This window comes from Dermacentor silvarum, chromosome 1, assembly GCF_013339745.2.
Source record: "Dermacentor silvarum isolate Dsil-2018 chromosome 1, BIME_Dsil_1.4, whole genome shotgun sequence".
NCBI classification, from domain to species: domain Eukaryota; kingdom Metazoa; phylum Arthropoda; class Arachnida; order Ixodida; family Ixodidae; genus Dermacentor; species Dermacentor silvarum.
The window spans coordinates 26,845,533-26,858,865 of NC_051154.1; the positions used below are offsets into that span (position 1 = coordinate 26,845,533).

The 13,333-nt window shown below is 41.2% G+C and overlaps 1 protein-coding gene across 11 annotated transcripts in view; it reads left to right on the forward strand.

Annotated features, from left to right (window-relative positions):
* The first annotated feature begins 41 nt into the window (after positions 1-41).
* LOC119458567 (ras-related protein Rab-24-like) overlaps positions 42-13,333 on the forward strand; it is a 30,127-nt gene continuing 16,835 nt past the window's right edge. For 2 of the 11 annotated variants that reach the window (XR_007466422.1, XR_007466423.1), the window contains exons 1-5: positions 42-800; positions 883-951; positions 2,721-2,867; positions 9,220-9,370; positions 11,333-11,450. Coding sequence is in view for 9 of the 11 variants with exons in the window: in XM_049665834.1 (XP_049521791.1) it covers positions 687-800; positions 883-951; positions 2,721-2,867; positions 9,220-9,370 (481 nt within the window). In the remaining 2 variants the exon portion in view is untranslated. Of the gene's footprint in view, positions 801-882; positions 952-2,683; positions 2,868-9,219; positions 9,371-11,332; positions 11,451-13,333 lie in introns of all 11 variants that reach the window. The other 9 variants (XM_049665834.1, XM_049665822.1, XM_049665816.1 and 6 more) reach the window with 9 other exon arrangements.

The window sequence follows — 13,333 nt, forward strand, 5'->3', positions numbered from 1 at the left end:
ATAAAGCCAACATGAAGTCGAAACTAAGCCAGTAAGTTTGATGATGATAACTTGTTTTGTTTGCAAGCGCAAAAGAGGCATCCGCAGCTGGAGTTGCAGCTGCAAGTAACGTCTGTAACGTTTACTCGCGTAATCGAGGTGTTCCGCGTAGAAATAGCGGCCAAGTTTTGGAAACGGACGCTTTCGTCAAGGAGTTGCGTCTTGATGCGAAGATGTTTCCCCTCTCGTCATTTCTTATGAACCGATGGGTTACCACATAGCCATAAGTTTTGCAAGTAAGTTGTTGGTCTCGGCCGAAGTTGCGGTCATGTAAACTGAGAGGGACAACTGATATCTTTGGACAGAGACGAAATAGGTGCCGTCGCTCGTGTGTGCAAACCATTGTTTTCGTTCATCGAAACAGCAGAACTGAATTTGACACCTGTCGACGGTTTTCTGTCAGTTCTTTATTTCACTGCACAAGTTTCGTAAGTGCGCCTGTTTGTTTGGTTGACTTGTTTGCCATGCAGCCAAGCTAAGTTGCCATCAATGAAAATTAGCTCGCTCACACCTTTATGCCAGGTACGCTTGCTTTCTCTTTATTTTTCGTTCAACAGATTGCGACATCATGTGCTCTTGTATGAAGGGGAACCTTTGCTGAGCCGACGGTGTCTTACGGTTGGTTCTCTAACCAACGTACCATAGCCATGAGTCATGTGGATCTGAAAGTGGTTCTTCTAGGCAAAGAATACGGTGGCAAGACCAGCCTAGTCGAGCGCTACCTCTACGACCGTTTCGATGCATCTACTCCTTATCAAAATGTAAGTGAATAGATTTTAGTGGAGCACAATGGTGGCATGCAGACACAATGCTGTAGCTAAATACACGTTTTGAATTTTGCAGACAATAGGCGCTGCTTATGGTGCGAAGCAGATCGCCGTACGTAATCGGAGGATCACCCTTGGAATCTGGGTAAGCGCACTGAGCCGTGTTGCATTATTATGAAGTAATGAAGTAACGTTTTTGCTGTCAACACTGGTCAGGTGTGCTTTCTGTACACTTCATAGACCAGTTATTGACCAATATATTGACCAATTCAATATATAGTTTTATCGACTTAGTATGATATAATCTTTACAATGTTCATGCTGGAATTGTAATAGTTCATTCCTCTTTATTAAACAAATAAGGATATTAAATGCCATAAGGTACCTCTGCTTGTAAATAAAAAGTTATTTGCCGCTTTCAGTACTACACGATTACGACAGCAAGTATCAGGGTTAATAGCTGAAAGGTATTGTTGGTAACCATGTTTCGTAATTCCTGACTGAATTTACATAGAATTTTGAAAGCCATGACTGATAGTAATGTGCTTGAAAGCTATCATTGTTAACACACCTACACCATGTGGCAATTTTGTCCAAGTTTATGACCTCAAAGTGTATGTCTAGCCAAGAGTTGAACAGTGGTATAAAGATCCAGAGCAAATGAAAAATATTTCCGATGAAGTTGTGTAGGGACTGATCTGAAATCTGTTTTCTTTGTTGAAATGTGATTTTGCATGGCCCTGTTGCGAAAAATACAGTCGACTGCCTTTATAATGAAGTGCTTGGGGCCTCCGAAATCATTCATTCTACCAGTCACTTTGTTGTATAGGCACTCGACTGTATTAGATAAGGGGGGGCAAGCTCGTGTGGTGATGATTGATGTAATTACTTTAATACAGGGGTTTGTATAAAAAAGCATTAAAATTGAGATTGCTGTGTCTTTTGAAAGTTCACCATTGTTGTGCTGTGCAGTCTCACTTCGCTCTCACTGGAAAGATGCATTCTTGAGTCAGAATTGCACTTGCAACCTTTACAGCTGCGCAGAAATGTGAAGTTGGCCCAGTGTGGTGTTTGTGTTCAATGTGACAAGCTATGCTGACTCATCACTGATTTCAACACTGTTTAGCAGACTTGGTGCTTTTGAGCTGTTCTGTTCTCTTGCATTTGAACTTTCTCACTCATGCTTGTTACCACTGCATTAGTGTTTTGTATGCTTCAGAGCATGCACCAAAATGCTTGCACACATTCTTTGTGAATGTCCTCATTTTAATGTGCAAAGAACGGCACTCTCCACCACTCTAGACAAGCTGGTCAATTGCCCACTCTCATCAATCAGGGTTCTTGGACACTGGTCTTGATGACATCTTTATGAGTGGCTTTAAGTGCATTGCTGGTGCTTTATTTCAGAGGCCAGAATATGTGACTGATAGTAACTGATTGCACTTTGACAATGCAGGACATGTTGGACAGTGTAGGAATGTAGCACTATAACATGTGCAAGAATAGTTCCTTGCTTCACTTCGTTTTCCCTCGTCTTTTCTACCCCTTTTTCTTTGTACGGGGTAGCCAGCCAAAGAGATCCTCTGGTTGGACATCTCAGTATTTCCTTGTTACTCTTCCTCCCACATACTTTCTGTGCAAACTATTGAGGACTTGCACAGGGGGTTGCTTGGCTACGTGCTCTTATTCCTCCTATGGTCATATTGCCAAATATGAAGTTGTGGGTATTTAATGGATATATAATTCATGTTTTTGTGGGCAGGTGTGTACTTTCAATGCCTGCACTTATAATATAGCACCATTTTGATAGCTAGTAGAACATCTTGTGTTCATATATATTGTGTTTGCATTGTGTTGGTGATTGTTTCTTTCTAAAGAGGCAGCACTGTGATGGCAGTCTTTCTGATTAACCAGGATACTGCTGGCAGTGAGAGGTATGAGGCCATGAGTCGAATCTACTATCGGGGGGCTGGTGCTGCTATTGTGTGCTTTGACCTCACTGACCGGGAAAGCTACCAGAAGGCAAAGTTCTGGGTGAATGAGCTGCGCAAGCATGAAGAGGTGAGCATTGTCTTTTTTTTTTTCTGGGTTTACAGTATTAAAGAGATCTTCACACATGGGACTTCTCCTGGTGATAAGGAGTGGGATCATCCATTACGTTTCTAGTGAGTCTTCTCTCTCCCCCACGACAGCATGTTGCATCTTGACCTCTAGTCCACTTATGACAATCTCAGCTGTTACAAACAAAAATGCTTTGACCGTCACGATTTTTGTGCAAGCAGTGTCCTGTTGACCTCAGTATAGTGAATATGTGTAGACGCAAAAAATGTGATCTACTTGTGCATTCATGATAGCAAACCCACAAGCACGCTAGACTTGCCCAGGTAGCTGCACATGAAGCCATGCTGCTGTGTTTTGGCTGCATTCTTCAGTTGTTTCACTGTACGCAACAAACTAGGTCACAGTGTTATGAGGTAGCATACTTACTAAAGTCCACAAACATAGCTACCAGTTCCAAATTTTGCTTTGTCATTTTTCTTAACACTTGCTTACTTCCTTGCGCTTGTTAGAAATTGTTGACTGTGACTTCACCACTTTATCTTCCTGCATATCACCACAGCGTGCTGCTGTCCTTTTTTTTGCCACCTAGTGCAAACTCAAACTACAACTACTGGATGTTAATATCACCCATGTATGCATTCAAGGTGACTTACTGCCGTTATGCCATTGAGCACGCAGTCACAGCAATTGAGGAACCAGCTGCTCATTTATACTGTGTATTACTGTATTCATGACAATGGAAATGGTGAAAGTGGTGTGGTTTGAGGTCACCAAACTTTTAATTTTAGTCTGCTTCTTCCAGGCAGGATTTACTGGCAGCATGGAGGAGGATGATTCCAAAAACTTTAGAAGCGTTAGATTTAGTGTAGTGTCATGACCACAGACTTGTGGACACACATAATCAAGACACAGCCAACTTCTACTGTTGGACATTGGACTGATTCTACATTGGACTGATTTTCCCAGGCTGACAATGAAGCAATGTCAGCATTGCACAACCTTGCAAGAACAAAGAAATTGTCTACAAAATTCAGATTCGTGAACAGTAAAGAATTGAATGATGGTACTAACAATAATGTGGGAAGTCATTGCCACCATCTCTGAATGTTTTAACTGCACTTTCTTACATGTCATCTTTGGAGCAACTGATTCTCACCAAAGGCCTCTGCAATGCGCATATATTTAGAGTTACTGTATGGCTTCCCTTTAGGGGAGCCAGAGTTGTGCCAAGGTGCGCCATCTTGGGTTCGAATGTTATGCTGGAAAGCCACTCCTTGTACCCGTAGGAGTCGCGCTTTTTTTTTTTTTTCGCTTTCTTTTTATTCATTATTATTTTGCGAGTACAAGTCGATCGCTCAACTTATGATTACGAACCTGAATTTTACACTTGTGTATCTTATTATTTAATTATTACTGAAAATGCAACCTGTGACGAACACACACACCAGCGCATTGTGGCAATGTCTGTGAGCCTTTCCAATTTCTATGTAAAGCATCAAATATAATCCTCTGTTTTCATAGATTAGCTATTATTCTTATTAGGAATGCTGTGATCACGGCTCGCGACAGCTAATAGACGTGAATGTATGTATTCTAAAATTAGCGCTGCACACATCCCACATTTCATGTGTGTAAAGTATGAAATTAATCATGATCCAGGTGAATGATGCGAGGAATTGCATACACTTATGCATTGTTTGCAGTACGTCCCCCTATACTGCTATGTTGATTCTAGTGATTCTAGTATATTCTTGTCACGTTTTACATGTTGCGGATGAGTTTAGCCATGTTAAGGGTCTCGTATGTAGCAGACACACATGCTGACTAACGCTGCATGCCTTACGTGTTTATTGTACGAGTAAAGCTGTTGTAGGTACATTGAATTGTGCAACTTCTGGCAGTGCCGTGCTTACATAAAAAAAAACAAAAAAACTTGCACCTCGTCATAATGCAAGAGGTGTCAATGCATCGTGTGACGTTGATTCCGCAATTCAACCAAGAAGAAACCTGCGCACACACATTTTTTGACCAGCAATATCGAGTAGCAGCACCATTAATAATAACATTGCCTCTGTCAGTTGCGCTTAGCAGCCGGTTCCTGCAGCGTGTTGGCGTTGCCTGCGAAGTGTCAGCTTCTCCGCGCTGCAGTGTAGCTCGTTGTGACCATGTGATGGCGCTCGGCGAATAGTGGTGCTAGAGAGCCTACATGCAAGCTTTGTTTTAGGGTGCTGACATCCTTTGTAGGGGTACTTGCCGCTGCCAGCTAAATTGGCGGGTTAAGCTTTCCGACAAATTATAAAATGTGGGACTCAAAATAGCAAAAGACCAGCCAACAGACCACGTTTCCCGCAACCCTTGGTGACGTGAAACTAATTAACTTTTTTTCATAAACTTTGGCCTTGGCATCCAGAAACATATAGCATGTCTGAGTGCAGTACACGGCACGTCTAGGTTTTAGGTAAACAGGCTAGCACGGAAAAATACCCTTTATATATTATGTACTAGTGGAAGGCAACGACAATGCTTAATGTTGTTCACATTCTTGGCGTGAGATAATACTACCACGAGCATGTCACCGTGCCTTATAACTTGTTACTTTATATGTGTCGCACGACATGCAATAGAAAAAAAAAAAATAAGGTTGATGTGTTAAAATAAAAGGAAAAGGCAACTAGTATATTAAAGACGTATGCAGGTTTCATTAAGGAAATTTAATAGATTGTGTGCCAACGTGGGTACATCAGAGTGTGAGAGAAAAAAAAAAGTAGGAAGCCTTCTAGCGAGATTGGGAATCACAATGGCTACTCACCAAATTTTATGGTAAATAGCGGTCAAAATTTTGGTGTTATCACCACTCTAAAACAGGGCATGCATGTAGGCTCCCTAAGTGGCACTATAATTGCTGGAGGCAGCACGAGTGGAGCGCGAAAAACAGTGGCGCAACTCTGGCTCCCTAAAGGGAGCCTGTACAGTTACTCTACATATGTCTGCTCTGAAGTGCCTAGAAACAGCACAAATTTGTCCGCATTAAAAATGCAAGCTACCCTTACTAACAGCTTTTCGGCATAAACTTTCGTCTGAATTTCCACCTTATTTTCAAGCAGTCCACTTAGTATGAAAACTCATATATAGCAAACACATTATTCTGTATTATGGTAATGTTCAATAAAAAGCAGGTTTGACTGTATGTGGTGTTCAGTGTTGTCAGCAGTGTTCAGTGACACTGCTGTCTTCCTGTCTCTTAATGTTACGCCTCTCATTTTTCAGTTCATCGCTCGTTGCAGAGTCCTTAACTTCTCTAGCATCTTTGTTAACCTCCAAGTTTCTGCCCCACTAGTAGAATGCAGTGAATATACACTTTTCTTTTTAAGGATAGCGGTAAACTGCCGGTCATGATTTGGTAATGCCTGCTGTATATGCTCCAACTCATTTTTATTCTTCTGTAAGTTTCCTTCTCATCAGAATCCCCTGTGAGTATAATTAGCCTATATAAACATACTCTAGCACAGATTCTAGAAGCTGACTGCCAATCGTGAATTTTAGTTCTATTGCCAGACCCTTACCTTAGTCTTCAGACCTGCTTTTACACTTTGTTGGCTAAGGTTCTCAGTCATTTGTTGCAAGTTATTTAAATTTTTGCTGAACAGGACAGCGCCACCTGCAAACCACAGGTTGCTGAGATGTTCCTGCTGATCCTCCCTCCTAATCCTTCCCAGTCTAAAACGAATACTTCTAAGCATTCAGTGAATAGCATTGGAGAGATTGTGCCTCCTTGCCTTACCCATTTCTTGATAAGTAATTTTCTACTTGTGGAGAACCAAGTTAGCTGTGAGATCTTATGTAAATATTTCGCAAGATATTCACGTATGCTTCCTGGGGCCGTATTCTGAAATGTTCCACTTCGGCGATAGTTCGCATTCAGGTGCGTGCTGATTGGCTGGTTGAGCGAAATTGAATGATGTCAGGCTCAACAAGCCAATCAGCTCATCCAATTTTGCTGAAACAGCCAATCAGCGCGTGCCTGAAGGCAAATGGGGAACTATCGTCATTTGGAAGTGGAATGTTTCAGAATACGGCCCCTGTACTTTGATTATGCAATGCCTCCATGACTGCTGGTATCTCTACTGAATCAAGTGCCTTTTCGTAATCTATGAAAGATATATAGAGGTTGGTTGCACTCTGAAGATTTCTCATTTACCTAATTTATGACATGGATGTGATCCATTGTCTAGAAGCCAGCCTGTTCTCTGTGTTGACTAAAATCAACTGTTTACCTGGTTCTATTGGAAATTTCCTTGGTGAATATTATGTACAATACCGAAAGCAAGTTAATGGGCCTATAATTCTGCACTTATTTAACCCTTTAACTGCCACTACTGAGATAACTCGTGAAACCACCCACGCGCACCCCCTGCTACTCCCGAGTATACTCGTGTTGCTTTTTAAACTCACTCCCTGCCACGCTCGAGAAAACTGGTGCAAAAAAAAAAATGGCGTTCATGTCCCGCCATCCATGGAGAGGTCACCTAAACACATAGAACTTGTAAATTAAATTTTAGACAACGGATGGAGCGCACGTGTTTACACCCGCGGCGCTTTGTCTCGGCAGAGCGCAGCAGCCATGGCGAGTCAGCGCGCCCGTGCGTCCGTGCTTTGACGGACGAAGAAATTCAAGAACTGCTGATGAATATCTTTACGTGTCCTGGGGAGTATCATGGTGCATTACTAGCATGAAATTTCCACTGAACCAGCATGAAAAAAATACCCGGCAGGGGGTGAGGAGCAGTCAGAAAAAAAACCGGCAGTGAAAGGGTTAACGTTTTCCTTCTTATAAACTAGTAGGATGTTGCCATTCTTGCAAATCTCTGGTACACTTGAAGTCTTGAGGCATTGCGAATAAAGGGTTGCAAACTTTTCGAGTAGAATGTATCGCTTCCATCTTTGATCAAATGGCATGTTATTCCATCTCCTGCAACGTTTCCTCTAGACATGCCTTGCAAAGCCCGTCTAATCTTATTGCTAGTTGTCCATGGAACTGAGACCTTCAGTGCAAAGTAAACATTTGTGAGCTTTCTGTGGCTGCCCGTGTTATTAAAAGTGACGAATTGATAAGAGGGGTCCAAGCAGTCCCTCAACATCTTCAAATCTTTTCCCAGCCACTGCAGTGGCTTGGTGACTATGGAATTTTGTTGCTGAGCATGAGGTTGCGTGTTCAATTGCTGACCACCATGGGCAGATTTCAGTGGGAGTGGAATGCAAAAATGCACGTGTGCTTAAAATGAGCTCTGAAAGGTCTCCCAAATGGTCAAAATTAATCTGGAACCCTTCACAATAGTGTCTTTCACAGCCGTGTTATTTCTATTGGATGGTAAAACCACTTAATCATTCGAAATCATTGCCATAGTATAATCTAGGCTTACACACTGTGAAAAATACTTGTGAGAGGAGCAATCTAGATCTCCTCGGTCTGGCTTGTTGTCTTGGCTTGCTGTTGTTGACAGTTCTTGCGAACTGGTTCTGCTCTGGAGGACTTAGATTGCCTCCATAGTGCTTGTACTGGCGCCAGCAGCCTCTCGTGTACTGGGTGGGGGTCTACCCAGCATAAACTTACATACTTAGAATACTAGAGGAAAACCTGGCATGCGCCACCTGTTTGGTTGTTCATCCAGCATGGGAATAATCAGCAGTACATAGATTTGCTTAAACATAGTTCTTCTAGTTTAGAACAACCTTGTGGATTCTTGTATTAGCATTTATCAAGTTGACTTTTGTCAGCATTTAGTCTTATATGACCTCTTACTTTCTGCCATTGAATGGTTTTCAGAACATTGTTTCCAGAATTAGTTGATTCAAATATAAAAAATAATTGTGCACGGTGAAAGCTACTTATCATCTAGATTTACTATCATGCATACTCAAAAGTTCTATGATCTGTTTGTGCTAGAAATCATGCAGTGAAATGAAGTATTGGTGATTGTAAAACATAGAACTGCTTTGAACAAATGTGAAGCTAGTATGCTACACAATGGAAGCACAAAAAGAAAAAAAAGGTGCAATGTGTGTGTTATGCACATGGTAGACTGGTAACTGGTAGACAGAATTATGTTCCATCTGCGATTCTCATTGTGGCGAACAATTGCAGTGCCAAATTATCTTCTATTAACATTAGCCGGATACTGACTGTGTTTACGCAGCACTTCCACTAGTATGTTGTGAAAGGAAAAGCCAAAAGAGGCCATTGAATGTGAATGAAATGACTCTCTGCTTAAGCTAAAGTCAACATCCATAACATCATCATGCCACAAACTATTGAAGTGTAGCAATTAAGGTATAATTTCTTTTTTTTTTTCAGAAGTGCCAAATTTTTCTTTGTGGCACAAAAAATGATTTAATCAAAGAAGAAGGAAAGTACAGGGCAATAAATCACCATGATGTGCTGGATTATGCTGATGAAATTGGGGCCAAAATGTTTGAAACCTCTAGCAAGACAGGAGAAGGCATTGGTAAGTGTCGATTCTTTAGCGGGTTAATTTCCCTCTTGAACTTTTTTTTTTTCCAGATTTTTCTTTTTTCATCACCTTCTGAGTATGAAGGCTCTTTGCACTCCCATAATGGAGTCAAACAAATACAAAATTGGCTTACAGTTGAACCTTACATTGAATAGCTGTGAAGGGGAATGAGCACTTAATGAAAAGATGGACAACTCAAAATTCGTATTTTTGACAAGATATGCAGATTGTATATCTGTATGCCATGCATATCTTGCGCCTCAGAAGGCTGAAAGCTGTGTATTAAACCTTTGATGTTTAGTAACAATAGATTTGGTAAAACAATATCTGTGCCATAGAGATAAGAGCAGCAACAGCCATACATTAATTTACCCACCTACTTGGCGTGCGCACAGTCATGCATTAACAGACACAGATGAACTCCAGACACTACTTCAGTGAAACTTGAGCTGTGGTGAAGAGTTTTGAAATAGATAGCCAGAGCTCTTGAAACTCCGTTTTCATTTCATTTGTATGGCAGGCCTCTGAACTCGGTGTTCATTTTCATGTTTCAATACGAGACAGGTTGAAAAAAAGAATGCTGCTTTATTGGCTGCTTGATGAGCTGCAATAATTGTTATAATTTCCTTTTATAATAGAGTAAGTTTTGAACATTTGTTGACATACTAGTACCCAACACTACAAAATACTACTGGAGATAAAAAAAATTCGGCAGAGACACTTGAGACTGCTTACATGTTGGAATGCGAAAGCATTATACCATTTGTAGACCTCGGAACATCATGAATGCGCTCATTTTATAGATTCATGATGTGGCACCACCTCCTCCCCATTGGCTGTGCCGCGCTGTCACGTGCCCATTGACGCACACACTAGGCCACACCTTTAGTCAGCCGCATGGCTGCGACGTGACTTGTGCAATGACGCACGCACTAGGCACACCTTTAGTCGACCAGAACCATGGTGTCGGGGAAGCCTGCTCATCTCGCACCCCTTAGGCATGGGTTCGATTCCCACCCAGACTGAAATGTACCTAATTTTCATTTCAAAGCCATTAAATTACTTTGTTTACAGGAACCTCCCTGAGGAATTTGGCATGAATCCGAGCATTTTTTACGTGTTTTTACTCTTTGTGCTGTCGGCCATTTTTGGTACCTTCGCTCGGTCACGCTGACTACAACGGATTTTCGCGTTAATGGGGCATATAATGCTTTCGCATTAAAACAAAAAAATCTCTTGCTGACCAAGACGTGTCCATGGTGTTGTAGAGTACATTGTACATGGTGTTGTAGAGTAGACCTGTTAAGCAAACTGATTTTGTTGCCATGTGTTTTAGTTGGGAATCCCAGGACATGTGCGCAAAAAAAAAAAAAAAAGACCTAATGCCTTAAATTTAGTTGCAGTGTTCATAGGACTAGCAAATAGAGTTGGTGATGATGTTTGATATATTAATCTTTTGCTCGAAACGTGACTGTCTCAGCGAGTGCACAGCACCTCCACCCATTGTAATAATAAAGTTTATTGCGGTGGAACATGGGTGAACGGGTAAAGGTAACAGGTAACTGTCGCAGAGTTGCACCCAAGCGCAGCAACCACGAGCTCATATTGCCAATGGCAATGTAGTTTATTATTATTTATTATTTCCAAATACTGCGGCCCTTAATGGGGCTATCACAGGAGTGGGAAAACACAGCCACATGCATTCACACTCGCACACAAAATTACTAGTGATAAAAGAAAGCAGCAAAAAACATTAAAATACAAGAAAGGCTAATCAAGAAACTGCTCCTCATGAAAGCAGGTTTTGGAGAGCATTCAGTTGCATTCAAGAATTCCTTCAAGTGTAAACATTGTTTAATAGTCTTATGGAAAAACTATTTAAATGTATATTGATGTAAGTGTAAATGGCAATTGCTCATGACGTTTTCTTGTAGCTAATGACTTTGCACGTTACAGGTAGATGTTGGACAAGGCGTAGTAGTGTGAGCAAAGCAGGGAGTGCAGGAGCTTTAGAGACTCAATGTGATGCTGGCAGAGGAGTCAAGCCTAGAACATCCTTATGAGTGAGACGATGGTGAAGAGTTTTCATCAGAACGGGGATATATAAAATGAATAGCTTTTTTTCTGAGCAGCTTTTTGAATAGCTTTTTTATTAATATAGGAAATTGTGTAGGGGTTCCAGATAGTGTCAGCATATTCAAAAATGGGTCTTATGAGAGTATTTTAAGTTATGAGTGTAGTTTCTTTTGGTGCTACGTATCAGCCACTCTTTGCTAGTTTCATTTCTTTTTCTTGTTAATTGCAGTAAAACATCACTATAAAGAAGTTGAAGAAGGAGTAAAATTACTTAGCTTTAACCTTTCAACATTGGCCGCGGAGCAGGGAGATAAAGGGTCTAGTTACAATTGGGTATGCTGAAACTATTTATGTGCACTTTCAAAAGGCTGCAGATAGAGTGGAAATAAGAGCATTTGTGTCAATTTAGTGTCAATTTAGTCTTGTGGCATAAACAATTCAATTTGCCGGTGATAGTGCATGTCACGCTGTCTGACGGTTGTTGCAGTAAACTATTGCACATGTGAAGTCAATGAGTTTGTGGCTTTGCGTCCTGCTCTTATGTTTTGGTGATCACCCAGCTTGTCAGGGTTTTTGTTAACATTCGGGCAGAGCATTGCAGTCCTCTGATTTCTTTCAACACTAATTGCTCGACATGAGTAGATGTTTCCAAACAACTTTTAAGCTGGGCATCCGGTGATGAGCGTCATATGAAATCAGAGGCTTGCTGCACTCCGTCTGCACACTCATGAAAAGCTGATATGCTGATGAGCAATTGATGAGAACATAAGAGCAAGTGAAAAGTTGCCTCTTAATTTGACTGTGTATGTGCAGCAGTTAATCACAGCCACACTTAGGGGCCGCAGCATGTGCCACAAGGCACACGCTCTGCTGTACGTGTTTCGGAATTAAGGCACTGCTTGTCTGGTGCGCGGAGTGCAGGAGTCGGCATTGGCGGTAGTGTGCTGTGGCGAAGACGGCAGTGGTAAGAGTGTAGAATGTGGGAGTAGATTGTGGGAGCGACCACCAACTTTGCGCCATGGCCATTTTGGTGCATTGCGCATGGCCAACAGCTTTCTGAACTGCTGAATCAGGCGAGTTGCTAGCAACGTTGTGTATCACCAGGATTACGTCTAGTCAGTGTGGAATTTACAGTAAATCATTGTTCTAGAATTAAAAAAAAAAAAGGGGGGTAATTCATTTTACCCCTTTTCAGAAAAACTTAACTTCATTAAAATTCCATTTTAAATGCATGGGTTTCTATGGGAATTTCAAGAAGAATGACATTAACTTTGTTATATTCATTAGTTTGTTATAAATTTTAAATCTGTCAGCCATTATGAAAAGACAAATTGACTTACATGGAACAATATTTCCTCGACTGAAAAGAGCTTTACTATCACAGTTGGCAAGAAATAATCTCGGGGGGTGTACTGTAGGAGTCCACGTAGTGCATTGTCCATTTCAGCTGCTGCTGAAGTGCTGATTGGCTGTGAGTGTGATTGGCTGTGAGTGTGAGCTGATCAGCTGAGTGTGATTGGCTGTGTGTTCTGATTTATAGATGTTGGAAGAAATTGGGTCACAATGTGTCACCTTGGAGAACACTGAATAATGTCTTTCAACTAATAATGAAGTTTTCTTTGATGACGCACATTGTTGGCTGTTTTCAAGGTATTATGTGTCTATGTTTAGTGCTAAACATGTATATCAAATTATTCAGACTTTTGCAGCACTAAGGTGCAATTAATGGAATCAAAAGTTTTCTTGAAATTAATGACTATGCCCAGTGCAGAGTGATTTTGTCCAAATTTTTGCAAACTAAACTTTTCGGTTCAGTTCAGCAACATCGGCAGAGTGATTTTTTCTAAAACTACGTTGTGAGTCCATTACTAAATTATGGTT